Source organism: Drosophila innubila (assembly GCF_004354385.1).
Source record: "Drosophila innubila isolate TH190305 chromosome 2L unlocalized genomic scaffold, UK_Dinn_1.0 4_B_2L, whole genome shotgun sequence".
In the NCBI taxonomy this organism is placed as follows: domain Eukaryota; kingdom Metazoa; phylum Arthropoda; class Insecta; order Diptera; family Drosophilidae; genus Drosophila; species Drosophila innubila.
In genome coordinates, this window is record NW_022995372.1 from 28,644,809 (window position 1) to 28,664,609 (window position 19,801).

Consider the following 19,801-nt stretch of genomic DNA (forward strand, 5'->3'; position numbering starts at 1 on the left):
ACGAAAAACAAACAAAAAATTACTAAACAAAAAAATCGTAAAACAAAACAAAGTTAAAACAACAAAACTTAGCAACGTGAATACAAAAGCAAGTTATAGAGAGAGTATAATAAATAAAGTAAATAGTTTCGTATTTGCTTTTAATTTCACAAAAAAAAATAGTTTTATTATAACAAGGAATTTTATCGACAAAGAAAAGGGAATAAGATTGAACGCAAAGAATCTAATAAGATTGAACGATGCTTCGATAACAGTGAAACGTTATCGTAGTTCCTGGCACGCTTAGTGTTTACAAGTTTATACAATAGCTTAAAACGTTAACAAAAACATTTCAGAAGTAATTGTGATTAAGCGAAGATTCCTTTTAAGCATTTCTAGTAAAAAATTTTTACTCAGAACATTAGCAAGAGGCAACTATAAATAACTTTAGAAAAATGATGAGCTAAACTCGATTTAACCAGCACTGTTTTCTCCTACAACAAATTAGTTTTAATTGTAGATTGCGACTTGATGTTGACCTTTTTAGGTACAAGGCACTCTTAGAGTTAAAGGTCATTAAGGAAGTATTTATATTGAATATAATATATTCTATTCAAAGCAGCTCAAGCCAACATGTAAACATGGTAATAATGATTTTAGTTAAATCATGCTTAGTTCTCTTATAAACTTGACAAATGCCTGTAGAATAAATCGATGAGTATCGTCTTATCGATAGTATTATATTGTTGTGAAATCTGAAATCACGTAATTTTCACACCTCTAATAAAAATAATGATTGTGGCGGGAATAAATTGTTTTTCGGTGTATTTGCTTAATGTTTAGCTTCTTAAAATGCTTCCGATATGCCAAATGTGCGCGTTATAGTTACAGCACTAAACAAACCAATGATATGAAGTATCTGAATGTTGCTGAAAAGAATGATGCGGCCAAAACCATCGCTGCCCTATTATCAAATGGAGCTGCCCATCGGGTAATCAACACACTCTGACTTATTTATATATATGTATGTTATGTTATGTTTATTGCAGCGAGAAGGCTACTCTGTGTACAATAAAATATTTGATTTCGAGGCGTCGGTGCGTGGACGAAATGCCAAAATGGTCATGACCTCCGTGTCGGGGCATTTGATGCAACTGGAGTTTCTCGTCTCGTATCGCAACTGGCGGAATGTTGATCCTCGTTCGCTGTTCGATGCGCCCATACGTAAGAGCGTGGGTGAGAACTATGAGCCTATAAAGCGCACTCTGGAACGCGAGATTCGTGGTTGTCAGGGTTTGATCATTTGGACGGATTGCGATAGAGAAGGCGAGAATATTGGCTATGAGATTATTGACGTGTGCCGTGCCATTAAACCCAATTTGACCATATATCGCGCTAGTTTCTCCGAGATTACAACCACCGCAGTACGGCGTGCTTTGCAACAACTTGGCGAGCCTGACAAGCGCCAGAGTGATGCAGTTGATGTGCGCACCGAGTTGGATCTGCGTACTGGAGCTGCTATAACGCGATTTCAGACTCTACGACTGCAGCGCATGTTCCCCGAAAAGATTGCCGATAAACTCATCTCGTATGGCAGTTGCCAGATACCCACTCTGGGATTTGTCGCTGAGCGTTACAAGGAGATCGAAGCGTTTGTCTCTGAGGCCTTCTGGAAAATCAGAGGTATCTAGCCAAACGGATTATGTTAAGAGTTTTTAGCACGGTGCTTAAACCTATGTAGGACAATCTCTTTAACAATCGTTCCCGACTGTATAAATTAATATTTTTGAGTTGTAACACTTCTTGAATGTGTTCTATATATACTTGATGAGCATCAACAGCTGAGACTTATGGTCGTATGTACGACTAGATCTCAAATACAATAGGAGCTATGACTACTAAGTCTGCACGCAGATCAAGTTTGATTTAGAGTTTTTTCTAATCTGATAGGTTAGCGGCAGATATTCAAATAAACTTTGGAGGTATCTGGCCCCTTCATGAAGTTTAGTCCAAAAAATAAGGGTATCAAACCGAATCGAATATCGGTTTCAGTTGGGGTTCCGGTTATATATGATTTCGGTTTTCTGTTATCGTCTACGAAAAATCGTACTAAATCGGTTTCGTAACGGTTACCGGTATGATTTCGGCTCCCAGGTTTTCCGCATTTCCACATCCCATTTTCAGGGGTTGGAAAGCAAAGCGCCTCAGTAGCTATACTCTAATTGACTGGGTACCGGGTCTTTTAAAATCGAGCACACTTGAATTAATAAAATATTCCGCAGTGCTACACACCATTGAGGATCTAACGGTGGAGTTCAATTGGGCGCGCAATCGTTTGTTTGACAAGGAGGCCTGCGAGAACTATCTGCTGCTGTGTCTGGCAGAGCCGGAGCCCCGGGCCACTGTGGAGAGTGTCACCGTGAAGCCCAAACATAAGTGGAGGCCCACACCTTTGGATACAGTAGAAATGGAAAAGTTGGGATCGCGCAAGCTGAAACTATCTGCCAAGGAAACAATGACTATAGCTGAAAAGTTATATAGTAAAGGTTTTATAAGCTATCCGCGCACTGAGACGAATCAGTTCTCCAAGGAATTCGCTTTGGCACCGCTTGTAGAGCAGCAGACCGGACATGAAGCTTGGGGAGCGTTTGCCCAGCGTGTTCTTGAATGGGGTCCAAATCCCCGCAATGGCAACAAATCAGATCAGGCCCATCCCCCCATACACCCAACCAAGCTGACCACAAGTGAGTTGACTTTTGTAAATGTGTTCATTTGTTGCACCCTTTCAGACGGTATTATAATTTTGTGACGGGATACAGGTCCGTCATTTTGCTGCAGGGTGTAGATGTGTCAGAAACGTTCGTATCGGATCAGTGTATCATAAACTACCACATCACTCTCAAGTACTAAAATCCTTTTTGTTTCTTGAGATATCTCAGCCAATCTCACAGATTTGTAATTGGTATTGTCTTAAACATACTGACCAAATCAAACTACTAAATATAATCGTTCTATTCTAACACATTTGGTATCGTCTTATACATATCATCATTATCATATGGAAATTGTACACAGAGCAATGCATCTTCGGTGAGCCGAGGAAAACCCTTATATATCTTGTTTTAAATTTTGTATACTTCTTGTAGATCTCCAGGGAAACGAGGCGCGAGTATATGAGCTGGTCGTGCGCCACTTTCTGGCCTGTGTCAGCAAGGATGCCGTCGGATCGGAGACCATTGTCAATATAGATATTGCCGGAGAGAAATTTAGTGCCAATGGCCTGGTCATACACGAGCGCAACTATTTGGAGGTCTACATGTATGACAAGTGGAGCGCCAAGCAGATTCACCACTATGAGCATGGCCAGCGTTTTGAGCCCACTGAGATTATGCTGCATGAGGGGGCAACAACAGCACCGCCATTGCTCACCGAAGCGGATCTTATAGCGCTAATGGAGAAGCATGGCATTGGCACAGATGCAACGCATGCTGAGCATATCAACACCATCAAGGAGCGTGGATACATTGGCGTCGTGGACAAGGGTGCACTCATACCGGGCGTAATTGGCATGGGTCTGTATGAAGGCTACGATGCTATGGAATTGGCGCTGGCGAAACCGCTCCTACGTGCTGAATTCGAGTCGGATCTGAAACGAATTTGCTTGGGTGAAAAGGATCCCAAGCTGGTGCTGCGCGAGCAAATACAAAAGTATAAAGAGGCCTATCAGCAAATTATGGATAAAATCACAGCCATGGATGCCAAAATCTCGCAACGTCTTAACGAAACTCCTGTGGCATCAGCGTCCAATTCCGCCGTGCCAGAATCGGCCAATAGCATGATTCGGGAACTCTTTCAGTGCCCTAAATGCGATCAGGCTCCTCTGGCGCTCAAGCCAAAAAAGAATCCAGGCAGCTTCTTCATAGGATGCCTCAATTTTCCCGACTGCAAGAACGTTGTGTGGATGCCCGAGGAGTGCAAGGAGATCAGCGTGCTGGATGAGTGCTGTCCTCAATGTGGCGATGGTTACCACTTGCTCAAGTTCCGTTTTAGTACCCCCTACTATCGTGGCCTCTTCAATGCACCCCATGGATGGTACAAGAACTGCCTGCGCTGTGATGAGTTGTTTCGAAGCACCTTCAACATCAATCTGGATCAAGTAAAGCGTGTGGGCGGCATTGTGGCACAGGCAACAAATTCAGGTGCTGGTCCAGGACCGGGACCTGGTGGTGGTGGAGGAGGTACTGGTCCGGGTCCTGGTGGTGGTGGTGGTGGCTCTCGAGGAAGCGGTCCAGCATGTGGATGGGGTTCATCAGGTGGCGGCATCTCTTTGGGCACTCGAAAGACAACTAAACCAGGAGGAAACAATGCCAAACCTACCAAGAAAACTGCAAGTAAATCTACCACTCAAAAGGCAACCAGAACGAAACGAAACAACAAAACAAACAACACAACGACAACAACAACGGGAAGTGTAAGGAGCTACTTTACGGCCACCAGTTCAAGCATTAGCCAGGACAATGGCAGTCTCGATGGCTTCTTTGATAGCAATGATGGCTTCGAGGAAGAAATGCTAGAAGCAGCAGCTATGGCGGAGTCAACAGATGCGCAACCCATTGATGAACTCGACGAGGATATTGCCGCTGCCTTTGCTGCCGATGATGATGCGGACTTTGAGGCACTGGTGAGTGCAGGAGGCGATAACTGGCCGCCGCCTCCCTCGCCCCCAGCAGCAGCAGAAGCTGCTGTGAATTTGGACAGCAGTTTGACTCAATGGGTGCGTAACGCCTACGAGGCCGAGGAGACGCCCATGGTATGGGGCAGGCAAGCACGTGCCGCTGCAGAGCCACAGCCGGTGGCAAAGCGCATGCGGCTTGGTGATAATACGGCAGTAGATCCTATTGCGGCTGCTCCTTCGGTGGTGCTTTGCAGTGGCTGTCATCAGCCGGCGCGTCAGCATACTGTGCGAAATGATGGTCCCAACCAGGGACGACAGTTCTACAAATGTCCCAAGCCCAAGGAGTGTAAATTCTTTCAATGGGCTGATGATCAGCCTCCAGCGCCTGGTAGTGTCAGCAACAACAAAGCCCGGGCAATCAGTTCATTAAGCAGTGGAAATACCTCCTCCAGTTGGGGCACATGCGGAGTGGAAAATCAAAGGGCAGGCAACACAAGCGATAGCGACTCTTGGGGCACAGGAGGAGCTGCACAGCAGAGATCAGGCGATTTACAACATAGAGACTCCTGGAGCAGCGACAACAAATCTTTAGGTTGGGGCACGGGCGGATTGACAAATAAAAGAGCAGATTCTACCAAGAACACAGCCTCCTGCGGATCAGCTGAAGCTGCACAGCGGAGCTCTCAGGAAACTGAACTATGGGGCAGGGGCAGCAGCTCTACCAGTTGGGGGTCAGGTAGAGCTGATAATCAAAGAGCAGTCACCTCTAATCAAACCACATCTTGGGGCTCAGGCGGAGCTTCCCAACAAACGGCAAACAACTCTAAGGAATCCAATTCCTGGGGCAGCAGCAAAAACTCTTCAAATTGGGCTAAATCCCAGGCTACCAATTCTTGGGGCAGTGGCAACAACTCCACTAAATTTGATTCTGGAAGTCGTAGCAACAACACCAACTCAAACAGCGGGAGTAACACCAAAATGCGCGCCAATTCTAGCAGTACGGTTACCATTACCCAAAGCCACAAACCTGCCAGTTTAAAGGATGTTAAATGCAATTGCGGCAAAGCCGCCAACAGCCTTATAGTTCGCAAAGATGGACCCAACCAGGGACGACCCTTCTTTGCCTGTCCAACGCGCGAAAAGAGTTGCGGCTTCTTCCAATGGGGCGATACGGATGAGAGTCAAGGTGAGTGAACAAGCGTGAAGATCTGTTCCAAATTGAGATGTTTTGCAGCAACGATGGCCAGCAAAATTATATAAGAGATATAATTCATGAAAACATTAGTCGTATTCATGCATTGTTTATTTACCTCCTCGACTGAAAGCAAAGCGGTTTACTAGTAATAAATTGTGTAACCTAAAGAAAGACAATAATAAATCCAAAATAAGGATGAGTAAAATGGAAGCTAAAACTAGGATTTTCAAGTTATCAGGAGTAACGCGAATTGCGTGGCTCTTTCCGACTTCGGTCCAAATTTCTAATTAATTAGTGAGTTACTCGTAAATTTTAATTTCAATGTGCGAATCGTTTCCAATAATTAAACTCAAACTTTTTTTGTTTTCCTAAAAGTGAAATTTAAAGATTCTATTTGACTATAGGTAAGCGTTGTCACAATGTTATATATTTTGTCTTGTTCCAATTTAAGAGTTTTTATGAAAAAGTAACAATAGCCGAAAATATCGCACGATTCTTTATTTAGGATTTTTCTGATTATTTCCCTAACAATTTGGTGTGTCCTAATCTTTAATTTCCAATTTTAATTACAAGTTTCCTATGTATTAGTTGTAAGTATGAAACCGATATTCCAGGAATTTTTTCATTTAACCTTTTTAGGCAGCGGCGGCAATCGACAATCTCAGCAACAAGGCAGCGGTGAAACTACAATAGGCGGCAGTCGAACCCGTCGGTGTGGACTATGCCGCGAGGAGGGGCACACACGGAATAAGTGTCCACGTAAAGGTGAATTTGACTACTGAACAAACGATATGGAATAAATACAGTTTGAGCTGGTCAGATTTCATTAAATATAATTTTAAACATTTATTGGAGTGATAAACAGATATCGGTTGGTTATATACGAGTTAGTCAAACTCTTTCCCGTTGGATTCTAAGCTTTAGTATATAGCATGAAACGGGTTTGTAAAATGCACACAAACGGTTAAATTACACATTCTGTACATATTATTGTATATATACGATTTACATATATCGTAAACTGACCCACATGTTTACAAAAAAAAACTGTCCATTAGAGCGTTGCTTAAGTTCATTTGAAGAGAAATAAACTCGCCATACTTTTTTACTTTACTTTAATTTTGGAAGTGATCGTGAACAAGAAAGAAACCGGAGCAATAGAAAAATAAAAATATATATAATTTTTTCTAGAATAGCAAATATTTCTCAAATTGCAAGCTCCATGTCCTTTGAATTTACATACATGTTATAGTACATTTACTTGTTAAATATTATGTATATATATCGATGCTGTATATAACATGCTATGTATGATTATAGATCCTCATCTTTATATATAGAGCTGCGCACATATATTTAACACTTGTTTTTTACGCATATATTCATTTCCATTCTCGTTAATCTTTATCGTTTCTTACGTCTAGTGCTTTGTTTTAATACATTATTTAGTTGCATTTTGGAAGTTTGTTGAAAATTATAAAATATAATGAAAGCTCATTTTAAAATATATAGTTTTAAGTACATCAAGTGAATAAATAGTTAGGATTAACGATAAGAACAATTAAATCTAAGCTACGAATGGTTTTATTACATATGTATTGAAAAGAAAAATGCATTTGGACAGTATTTAAGAATTAGAACACACTAAGTACAGTTGCGACAAGCTTATGGAAGGTTTCCCAAACGAATTTCTCAATGTAACTATCAAACGAAAATCTTTCGTGATGCGTTTAATTTCAAAACCCATTTGGGAATCTGCACACAAGCAACCTTTGATATAAATATATAGATGAAAAATGGAACGCTTTAATTACATATTCATAAACACAGACTTGGATTTACTTAATTTTATGGACGAGCACTCAACTTTGACTGCGCGCTTTGAGATGCTGGTATTACAGTACTATTTGCCTAGTTGCCTTAATTATAGTTTAAACATTTAAATCAGCCCTAAATTGAGAAATCTTTATGCCAAAAGCAGTGCTTAACTTTGGGAAAGTTGGTTACTTAGTTTGAATACTAATTAGTTATTCTTTAATCTTCATAGAGATTACGGATAAACAAGCAAAAAGCAATATTTGTTTTTGATACCTTGCATATGGTATTTTAATATTATTTATTAGCTAAGTCGATCGTTAGTCTATGTCTCAAATTTCCATTGAAAAAAAAATAAAAGCTGTCGTAGATACAACACATAATTCATGCTGATAATAAATTAGTCATTACGTAACGAATAATTCTGCAAAATAAATAAGTTCATTGATGATAAGTAAAATTTAAATTTCAATGCGTTGCCTAGAAGTCTGAAAGTCCAGATACAGGCAACAAATTGTATAACAGTTTGGATTTCAAAAAGGAAATCATAACTAAAAAAAAAGTTTCCCATAAAAAGAGTGAAAGCTACAGACAAAGCAGAGAAATTCCACGGAATAAAAGCTGAAAATGTTCTCGAATTGTATGAAAGTTAAACTTTAAAGGAAACAAGCAGAATAAGGGCGTTGCATGTAGGATCGGAACCAAACGGAACCGTTTGTATAACAGTTGGGATTTGAAATGGGAAATTATAAATAACTTGTAATACAAGGAATGGAGGATAAAGATGAAACCGTTTGGAGTTAAAAGTAAAATGACAAGCTATTTGTAATAGTAGGTTACGCTTTGACTGGACTCCTAGGCAAATGATACTGTACTATTGAGTTCATTGGAATGTTTTGTGTTTAGATTTCAACTTCTGGCGTGAATTTGCGTCAGAAGTAAATCTCCTCCTCCTCGGGTTTGGCACGTGGCGCCTGCCCAGTGCCTCCAATTACTAAGGCAGCGGTGCGCACTGCACCACCCGTCCCTGCACCTGCTCCCGTTCCCGCTCCTGCCTGCACTCGACTACTTGTGGGTGTCTGCGTTAAACGCTGCTGAGTGGCTGAATATGACGTGTAATGGGATTGCGAGTCGGCACGTGCCACATTTGGTGTGCTCGAATTGTGGACCGTAGACGGCGTTGTCGTCTGTTGGATAATAGCTGGAGAGCTGCCCGTCCGAGCATGCTGTGGCTGGGGCTGTGATGTGGGCGTGGCACTTACAGATTGCCGCTGTTTGTCGGCCAGTTTGAGTGGAAACATTTGCTGCACTCCGGTGGCTCCGGCAGATGTGGCGGGTGAGGCACCACTGTTGGAGCTGTTAAAGCTGTTGAAGCTGGCTGATTTATCAACGCGTGCACCGGAAGACAGCGATGAGAGTTTCATGGGCAGCTTCTGTTTGACCAAGGTGGAATTCGCTTTGGGCGCATTATTGGCGCTCAACAAGTGGACGGGAGGTGTTTTGCAACTGGAACTGCCACTGAGCCACTTTTCCTTGCGCCGATCAATCGTGGAAGCTGTTGCAGACGGGGCTGCTCCAGTTGGAGTGTCCAGTTCGTGTGCATCCTCGGGCACAGCGACTGGCGCAATCGCGGACGACAGCGTGGGCAGCGGTGTGCTGGGCGACAGCAGTAGTCCCTGGCTGGAGAGAAGCTCCATTTTGCGATAGAGCTGCTCACGCTGTTGACGCACATCCTCCTGCTCGGCTTTGATTTGCTGCTGCAACTGTAGCTGCTGCGCCTTCATTTCGGCCAGCTCATCGAGCTGCTGCTGCTTCTGGCGTAACCAGGCCGTTTTCTCCTCCTGCAGTTTATCCTGCAAATTGCGCAACTCCTCCAGCTGATCCTTGTGCGTATATGCCGCCGCACCGCTTCCCCCGCCGCCGCTGCTGCTATTGCGTGGACTCTCGCGATAAAGCGCCAACTGCAGCTGCAGACTTTGTATGCAGGTCATTTGCTGTGAGATGATGCAGAGGAGCGTGTGCAGATGATGGGACACCTGCAGAACCGCATAGTTCTGCTCCTTGCTGTTGGCAGGCAACGTGCTCGCATGCAATTGGAGTTGAGACTGAGATTGAGACTGGGATTGAGCTTGTTCTCTTTCGTTTGTCTGCGTTTTCAGTTCACGCTTCTCCTCCAGCTCCTGGAGGCGGGGCGTCAGCACATGCAGCGTATTTAGCTTACCACCCGCATCGCGTCCCAGTTTGCCCCGCTTCTCGTCGAATCCCGCAAAGGTTTCCGCTCGCTTCGGCAGCGTCGGCGATGCATAGAGGACGCTTTGTTTCTCGCCCACGCTGCTGACCGTGCGGGATACGGGCAGACCAGTAGAAGCCGTGTAAATGCTTGCCGCCAGCTGACTAATGTCCTGTACAGTGTTGAGCACACGCCTCCACAGCTCGGCTGTGTCGCAGTCCGTGCTAACGAGCTCCTTGTACGAGCCAAAGGCGGCCAGGAAATTGGCTGCATTGCCATTTGTGTTGTTGGTGTTAATGTCACTGAAGGGTTGCTGCTGCTTCAGCAGATTGAACTGCAGCATGAGCTTCTCCTCCAACAGCAGCGCCTGTTCGATGTCCTTTTGACGCATCTTCTCGATCGTCTCCCGCTTGTTGACACCAATGCGCAGTTTCTCCTCGGCGGTCAAGGCTTCCGCCTCAATGATGTCTGTGGCGGGACAGTCGAGCACCGCCTGCCGAATGGTCTGTATCCAGGTTTGCTTATCCTTTGGTGTTTGCACCTTTAGTTCATACATCTCTGGGAAATCGGGATTAGAACTAATGATATAAATGCCGCGGGATTCGGTGCCTGCTTTCTCCCTAATCAACAGCTTCTGGAGCGGCACAACTCCTGCCTTGTGCTCGGGGGTAAAAAAGGCATATTTATTGTGCGCCGAATTCTCGCTGAGAAAGCACAGGCAATCGGTGAGGACGACAACGAGGACCAGCTGCGTTTTGGCCCGTCCCTGCATTAGGGTAGCGAGTCCATCGAATTTCAGGCGACGACGCGATTCCACGCCCAATTCCGTCTTTCGAAAGGGTTTATTTTTGTATATCGCAAATGATTTGGCATCGACTCGTGCATAGATCTCCAGCTGACGCTCCCGCAGCTCCTTCTCGGCAACGCACGCATCCACATCGACCAGCAGGGATTTGACTAAATTTAATGCATGCTGCAGCTTATCCGTCTCCAGTTTATTATCCCTGGCGCTTTTCAGGAGCGGCTCAATGAGCAGCGGATACTTTGTGAGCCGTTGGGTGACAAACAATATGCACTCCGGAATGCCCTTCTTTTTGAGCAACGGATTTTGCAGACAGTGCTTATACCATTCGGAGAAGCTCGGCTCGGCCAGACATTGCTTAAACTGCTCCAAGGCGCTGCGATGATTCGCACAGAACTCACCATAGGCCAGTCGCAAGCATTGTGCCTGTTCCAGCGAGAAGAATTCCAGCAGAATATCCGCAATGCTGTCCACGATGACATTCTCGCGTTGCTTCTGGCGCAGCTGACGCAGAAAGAATGTGTGCAGCTCCGTCAACTGTTGCAGGCGCGGAAACATGCTGTGGATGTTGAGAGAGGGAAAGTGTCGCTCCAGACTCTCCACAAACACTTTGCGCATAACAATCAGAGTCTGGCAGTGATGCTTCTCGGTCATGATGAACTCATAGATGTGCTCCTGTCGCTTGATCTGCAGCTCCTTGAGCGTTTTCAGCTGCTCCTTGGGCACATTTGGAGTCCAGGAGTCGGGCTCAAGCAGAACTATGCCCAACGCCGGATCGGCTCCCAAATCCTGCGCCTCAATGGGCGGATCATTGAGAAACTGCAGCTCGGCAGCACGTATAAGTGGCTGTTGTTCCTCCTGCTGGTTACTCAATTGCTGCAGCTGCATTTGCAGAGCTTCGGAGCCATCACAAAAGTCCTGACCAGCGATTAGCTTTTTACCATGCAGTTTATTACTCTCCAGATGCGCATCCATATCGCAGGCATTCAGCTGTACACCGCCCACCAGTGATTTCGTCTTGGCCTTTGGCTTCTTCTTGCGAAAGAATAGGGAACCCCGTTTGGGTCGTTTCTCTACGTGATCGTACACTTCGATTTTGGCATGCGAACGCAACAGACTCTGATTCTCATCCTCGCTATCCGTGAGATGCCGGGCAATCGCCTTAATGTCCTCCTTGGCAATGATCGATGATGTCGAGATGCTCTTCTGCAATGGTATTCGGCTGATTATCTCCGTTGCCAGACTCCGTTTAGCTGCAATACGCTCGAAATCCCGTGCCAACTCCGCCTCATTCAGTGAATGCGTTGAAATGCCTGCAAAATCAAAGGCAAAAAAGAAATAATTAACTTGCTTAGTATATGTTTAGACGGTGAGTTGCCTCTTGCTTGGACTTGGACTTGTCAATGCCATCGACTCAAATGCGGCACTGATAACACGCCGGGGCTCTTGTGGAATTTCTTATCGGTATCGAAACTAACTTCGACACATCCCCTACACACACTTTGGATGCGGCACATTGGTGCAGGAGGAGCGTTTACCGGAGACATCAAATTGTCAACCAAAATCATCGATTTCGACAATTGTGTAACCTGATTAGTATTAAACTTAATCAACAACTTCGTCACTAGTGTAACATAAAGTTTCCGTCAGAATTACAAAACACTTGTAATTCTAATTTTAATTTTTTTTCTTTACAGTTCAAACCAAAATATGGATGTGAAGAAAAATAAGCAACAATTAGGAGTCAAAAAGATTTATATTTCATATAATTTATATAAAAGTCAAAAAATATAACTTGTTTTTCAATTTCTTGACAAAAACCAACAAATTTTCCCGACTCCGATTCAATTTTCATTTCAAAAAGTAAAGAGCATATTTATCTAATTGAATATTTCTAGTACTTTACAATAATTATTTTTGTTTACCTATAATGATTAAATATATACAAAAGTTGCATATAATGATTAAATATATACAAAAGTTGCATGTAATTCGTATTCAATTAATCATAAAAATGGATCATAACCAGAATATTAAAAAGGAGCAACAACAAAAAAATATATATATTTTTATCTAAAATCGTGCAATTTTTAATAGTTTTGATTTCTATTTTTCTAATTTTGAACTTCCTAATTTGATTTATTTTTTCTATTTTAAATTTCAAGGAGACTTTTCCGGAACACGTGCGTTATATCCATTGAACTCGTTTGAATCTTTGTTCAAAATATAGTTGGATAATGTAATAAATAATTGAAAATATACATTTAATTACTATTTTCAAAAGCACTAAAATATATATAAGTTAAAACATTTCTATTATTTAATTAATATTTAAAAAATTTACATTAAGGTTAAAAAATATAAATTGTTTGTTAATTTCTTGATAACAATTTTTAGTAGATAGAATAAGGTTTAATTTGAATCTTATGCAATTAAATAACCGCTTTTTGATTGTTGTTCCAGCTTGTTTCGTAATCAATCCTAGAGTCGCCTCATAGAATTATCTAGTCTTTATTCGCTCCCCTACACTGTATTGCATTTGCAGGGCATTCGCCAATCTCAGTCGCAGTGTCAAGTTCAAAGCAGCCGCATTCTTGTCTATTGAGTTAATTGTTAATTGAGTTCGCTTTTATGGGCACCATAAACCCAACCCACAATCCACAAGCCAGCAATTAATCGAATTTAAGAAGAAAGTGTATACTAACCACCTGTGCTATTGCGAGCTGAACGACGACGTTGCTCGGTGACACGTATTGTTTCCTGCTCCTCGCTGTCGAGACTGGAGAGGCTGACGCTTTTGTTGGTGCAATCGCCGGTGGCATTGGCATCGTCGACGGCTGTCCAGGATTTGCGGCGATCCGTGTGCAACAGCAGGCACTGTTGTGGCGCAGCTGACCACATGACGCCAACATTGCCAGCGCCTCCGTTGCCTGCATTGCTGAGGTCTGGTAACGAGGCGCTCAAAATGGCTGCACTGAGCAGTCCATAGTTGTTGGCGAGACCATCCTGATGATGTTGGCTAGTCGAGTTTTTCATTTGTTGCACCGTCTCACGTATGTTCTGCAGTTGACTGAGCGTATCCTCGAATATGTTGTTGTATTTGGAGGCCGAGGCGGGACTGTGAGGCGTTACATTGATGGTGGGTATCATGTTCATATTCATGTTGTTGTTGCTGATATTGCAATTGCTATTGCTAATACTATTACTGTTGTTGTTATTGTTTTGGACAGCAGTCGGAGGTGCGTTTATAATAGGTATACAGTAGTTTTGGCTCTCGACAGTGACAATTTTGGCTGAAACAGAGGCCGAGCCATTTGTAATTGGTGGAACAGCTCCTCTAACTGACACGTCGCCGTTGCTGTTTGTGTTGCTGTTGCAATTGGAGTTGAGAAAATCGGTGACTACATCGTTGTCGCTGTCATTGTCATCGGCGGCTGTGGCGTTGTTGTCGACGGCGGTTGCATTGTGCGCGTTGTCCATATTATGATGCTACGTTTTGGTATTTTTTTTGGTATTTCTCTATTGTTTTCTTCTGCTGCTGTTTGTGGTTTCTATTGTTGTTGTCTGTCGTAGAAAAAGAAAGTTTAGTACTAACCACCTACATACACCCGCACACATACTTAAGCGAGCACATACAAACACACGGAGACACACATACGTACATACAAGTGTACGCACACGTACAATTGACGCTGCTTTGCATGCAGTTTTTGACTATTATTGATTTTCCCACAAGCACATACACACACACACACACACTTATCTCACCCGCCTTGCTCTAATTGTTGCGCCTTCGCCTTCAATAACGAGGACATCAGCAGCGTCCCACCAACGTCCTTGCACAATTCTGAAAACAAATGGAACAACAACAGCAGCAACTACGTACGAAATGCAAAGGCGTTGGTGGAATATAACGAATGTGCGCGAAACACAGCGCGAGCAGCAAACAATAATACCGATTCAGTCGCTTTTAATACCAAAATATAAAGAAGCTAAAGTTAATGAGATTTGCAACAATTAAACACTATTTGAGACACATATAGAGCAGAAAAAGATATCGATGCTGACATCGATTTTGTTGTAATCATCGTCAAAATCTGTGTTGCTCTTGTTAATATCGATACTATTAAATTAAGTTACTTGAATATATATAGTGATAAAACTTAAAAATACAACCACTAATATCTGCGGAAAACTAATTGAAACAAATTTGTTTTGTCATTGATGACTTTTACATAATTTTTTATTCAATAAATAATTTGGCAAAAACACAATAAATAATTGTATCATGCGCTATAAGCGCTGTGTGTATCAATAAACATTTAAAATGAGTTAATTAGGGTTCAAGCGCTAGATAGAAATATTAAAACGATTTTGTCCTTGGTCAGATTTAATTACAAACTCTAAGAAGTCATATCAATCTTAACTTCTTGTTTAATATCTTAAACTTAAATCGAATTTAAAAACAAACATATATATTTATGCTTGCTGTCAAAAGCTATCTGGTTTAACACGCAACCGCTAAACAGCTGATATTATTCGATTATTTCATAATATATAATCGGAGACGATAATGCAATCGTCTGTATGCCTCATCCACTGTTGCCAACTTAGCTATTTTACTAGCTAGCTCTGGCTATTTTCAGAGTCGTTTGCTAGAAAATTTTTAAATTACTATTAGCTGGGAATCTGGCAATTTAAATATATTTTTAGCTTAGTTTTTCTATAACAGTTTTTAAAAAAAACACTACGAAAACGTGCGATAGTTTTCACACGGAACTTTGTTCATTCTGCTTACACTGTGCACCCGCTTCTGGAGAGAAATATGGACGGCGCACAATTTAAATGTGAACTTCATGTAGCAATAAATTAAAATATTTTAGGAATATTTAAATGTCTAAATTATAATAATGGTGATCATTTTTATTAAGGTTTAAAATTCGTCGCCCCTAGGAGACAGAAGTTGCAATATTAATTCTATAAAAATATCAGCAAACTAAAAAAAATTTATCTTAAAATTTAAGAAAAATTCAACAAAAGGGTAAATATTTTCACTTCATTTTTTTTTGACAATTTACCCAAAATGGTACGAGCTGCCAGATCGGAAATATTTACTGGGTGGCAGCACTGGATTGCTAGCAAGAGTAAACGTGAAAGAAATAGCTAGTTTGTAATTGGCAAATTTTTAGTTAATATATACATTTAGTGCATATCATTTAGGCTACAGACCCGCATACAACCATGCAGGTAAGTTTGTTGTTCTACGACGTCGCTACTTCAAGCCGCACAGACTCGGTTAATACAAAATGCATCCACCGACAGCGAAACGTATGCAAAGAGACACGCAATCAATTGAATTTCGGTATTGTTGCAGTACTTGCTTGTTTGTTTATGTTTTTGTTTTTTTTCTTCTTATTTTTAGTGGGTGCCTAGGCTGCTGTTGCTTGTGCTGGCGATGTTTTGCAGCAGCGTCGTCGTCGATTGCTTCTATGTGCCTGGCGTGGCGCCCGTTGAGTTTGTTCGCGGCCAAAAAATCGATGTGAAGGCGGTGAAAATGACTAGCAGCCGCACTCAGCTGCCGTATCAGTATTATTCGCTTCGTTTTTGTTATCCCAAGAACGGCACACTTATCTTCAAGTCGGAGAATCTCGGTGAAGTGCTGCGTGGTGATCGCATTGTAAACACACCCTACGAGGTCCAAATGGCTGAGAATATCAACTGCAAGCTGCTGTGCAATCAAAAGGATCTTCCTATTACCTGGACCAAAGAGGACTCGGCAACGGTCGCGGAGCGCATACAGCACGAGTATTTTGTTCATCTGCTCGTTGATAATCTTCCAGTGGCTACGCGCATCGTCAACGTCAACAATCCAAGTGATATCACCTACGAGCATGGATATCGCCTTGGCCAAGTGGATGGCGACAATATTTACATAAATAATCATTTGAAATTTATACTCTCCTATCACATGTACACTAAGGATAAATATCGTGTGGTCGGCTTTGAGGTGTTGACAGGATCAGTTAATCATAAGGAGCTTAAATTTGAGGATGACACATGCAATTTTCCTGATAACCCGCGTCCACAGCTAGTAAATCCGTCGGGAGAAACGAAACTTTATTTTACATACTCTGTTGTATGGAAGGAGTCCAAGGTGAGCTGGGCCTCACGCTGGGATATCTATCTGGGCATGCGGGATGTGCAGATCCATTGGTTCAGCATCATCAATTCGCTGGTCGTTGTTTTCTTCCTTTCGGGCATATTGACCATGATCATGATACGTACACTGAGACGTGACATTGCTCGCTACAACACGGATGATAACATCGAGGATACTCTAGAGGAGACTGGCTGGAAGTTGGTGCACGGTGATGTCTTTCGTCCACCGAAAAATACGCGACTCTTTTCCGCCATTATTGGCAGCGGCATTCAAATCTTCTTCATGGCCATGATCACCATATTCTTTGCCATGTTGGGCATGCTATCGCCTTCTTCACGCGGTGCTTTAATGTCTTCCGGTATCTTTATGTATGTGTTCATGGGCACCATTGCTGGATACTATGCAGCGCGTCTCTACAAGACGATGAAGGGACGAGAGTGGAAGCGTGCTGCTTTCCTCACAGCTACCTTGTATCCGGGAATTGTGTTTGGGTAAGATGCATTTCACATGTAATTAGATGGATTTTATTTAAACTAGCATTCCCTAGCACTGGCTTCTTTTTGAACTTTTTCATCTGGGACAAATCCTCGAGTGGCGCTGTGCCCTTCACCACAATGATTTCGCTGTTGTTGCTCTGGTTCGGCATTTCCGTACCGCTGGTTTACTTAGGATTCTATCTTGGCTATCGCAAACAGCCGTATCAGCATCCTGTGCGTACAAACATGATTCCGCGCCAGGTGCCGGCACAACATTGGTATATGAATGCCGCATTGAGGTAGGTTTAACTATTTTTTTTATTTGACCTAATCCTTTTATTATCAATCTTATTCCATAGCACTCTGATGGCTGGCATTTTACCATTTGGAGCCGTGTTCATAGAGCTGTTCTTTGTTTTTACGGCCATTTGGCAGAATCAGTTCTATTATTTGTTTGGTTTCTTGTTTCTGGTCTTTTGCATTTTGGTTGTCAGCTGCGGTCAAATCTCAATTGTCATGACCTATTTCCAGTTGTGCGGCGAGGTAAGATGCAACTCTTAATGGGCAACTCAAAATGTATATAACTCACACTCGGTCTTTGCAGGATTATCGTTGGTGGTGGCGCAGCTTCATCGTCTCGGGCGGATCGGCTGTTTATGTGCTCTTCTATAGTATATTTTATTTCTTTACGAAGCTAGAGATTACAGAATTTATACCCACATTGCTTTATTTGGGCTACACAGGTTAGTTTCAAACGTTATATTTATATATTTTTGAATTTGTCAGTAATCTCCATTATTAAAATATAGGTCTGATGGTATTAACGTTTTGGCTATTGACCGGTTCTATTGGCTTCTTTGCTGCCTACGTTTTCATACTGAAAATTTATGGTGCCGTTAAGATTGATTAAAGAAGCTTCTCATTTAATATTGCTGCACACCAAACTATCCCTGTAATATCATTTGATCATAATACTTATTGCCTATATTATAAATATTTATATATGAAAGTCTAGCATTATAAAAGCAACTGTACCAAGCCCCAAACAGCCCAAGGCCATGTGTAATATTCTGTTCAAACTCTGCTCTCAAATCAACTAATTGTGCTAGTTGCCCAACAGCTACGCTTTTCCAATCAAAAAAAAAAATGACAACCGTTTGGGAAACTTAATTACTAACGTTAATAGAATTTCCTTGGGAATTACTGAACTCTCGAGTGCATTGCGTTAGGATATATTCTATAAATGACTAATTTAGATATGTGTGTAAAAATCCTAATCTAAGCTAATACATAAACACAAGAAATCTAATAAACTAAGCTAAGTATAAAAGTATAAATGGCGAATACGTGATTAAAGTAAATTGATAATGGATATATTTAATTAATGTTAACTTTATTTTTTAATGATTTTTATCAGACCCAGCAATCTTCAATGCGTTTTTTTTTTTTTAATACCCTGAGCCCATTGAAAATGGGCAAAAAAGGGTATAATGTGTTTGGCAGAATGTATGTAACAGGCAGTATATATATTCTTGATCAGGATCAACAGCCGAGTCGATTGAGCCAAGTCCGTGTCCGTCTGTTTGAACGCGTCGATCTCAAAAACCATAAGAGCTAAAAACTTCAAACTTAGTATGTAGGTTCCTGGATACCATAGGCAGATTAAGTTTGTTTTTATTTTGGGATCGGACCACTATATTTTATAGCTGCCATAGAAACGATACATCGAAAATGAAGTTTTAGTATGAAAAAGTTTGTTGAGATATCAGAACCAAACTAATTGAATATGCATCTGGGCTAGTATTATATATCCTGATCAAATTTGGTTAAAGTCGGCCCACTATATCACTGCAATTGCTTTGGCTTTTGACATTGTAACATTATCATTAGGCAGATAGAAAAAAATTTAAATTTATTTGTTAAATTTCTTTCATATTTAAAAAATGTTTTTCTTTAATACTCTACTGTCGGAGACCCTGTACTTACTATGAAAAAAAAGGTTTTCCATACTAAGACTTGGATCGGTCCTGTGACAGCTATATGATATAGTAGATCGATTAGAACCAACTTTGATCAGGATCTATCAGTCTAACTTAAATGCATGTTCTATTAGTTTGGTTGCGATATCTCGTAAAACAAAAAGGTTTTTCATACTAAGACTTAATATTGGACCGATCGGTCCTATGACAGCTATATGATATTGTGGTCCGATTTGAACCAACTTTGGTCAGGATATATAAAACCAAGTTAAATGCATACTGTATTAGTTTGGTTGAGATTTCTCATAAAACGAAAAGTTTTTCACAGTAACAGTTAATTTTCACCCGATTGGTCCTATGACAGCTATATGATATAGTGGTCCGACAAGAACCAACTTCGGTCAAAATAAAACTAATTTAAATGCATATTCTGTCAATTTGGTTAAAATATCTCATAAAAAAAAGTTTTTCATACTAAAACCGATTTAAC

General features: G+C 41.6%; 3 protein-coding genes across 3 annotated transcripts; 2 read left to right on the forward strand and 1 right to left on the reverse strand.

The window, feature by feature from the left end:
* Positions 1–236: 236 nt before the first annotated feature.
* LOC117781429 (DNA topoisomerase 3-alpha) lies at positions 237–6,954 on the forward strand. The gene is made up of 5 exons (XM_034618185.1): positions 237–970; positions 1,029–1,662; positions 2,262–2,723; positions 3,126–5,840; positions 6,489–6,954. Exons 1-5 carry the CDS (start codon positions 815–817, stop codon positions 6,629–6,631), a joined length of 4,110 nt encoding a protein of 1,369 aa, XP_034474076.1. The 5' UTR covers positions 237–814; the 3' UTR covers positions 6,632–6,954.
* Positions 6,676–14,746, reverse strand: LOC117781428 (rho guanine nucleotide exchange factor 18). Its single transcript, XM_034618184.1, has 3 exons — positions 14,465–14,746; positions 13,402–14,260; positions 6,676–12,009 (listed from the first exon to the last, which is right to left on the reverse strand). Exons 2-3 carry the CDS (start codon positions 14,174–14,176, stop codon positions 8,597–8,599), a joined length of 4,188 nt encoding a protein of 1,395 aa, XP_034474075.1. The 5' UTR covers positions 14,177–14,260; positions 14,465–14,746; the 3' UTR covers positions 6,676–8,596.
* A 1,058-nt stretch (positions 14,747–15,804) lies between these two features.
* LOC117781396 (transmembrane 9 superfamily member 4) lies at positions 15,805–18,708 on the forward strand. The gene is made up of 6 exons (XM_034618149.1): positions 15,805–15,943; positions 16,119–17,347; positions 17,404–17,631; positions 17,692–17,875; positions 17,937–18,075; positions 18,142–18,708. The coding sequence occupies exons 1-6, from the start codon at positions 15,938–15,940 to the stop codon at positions 18,240–18,242; spliced, it is 1,887 nt and encodes a 628-aa protein (XP_034474040.1). The 5' UTR covers positions 15,805–15,937; the 3' UTR covers positions 18,243–18,708.
* The last annotated feature ends 1,093 nt before the right edge of the window (positions 18,709–19,801 follow it).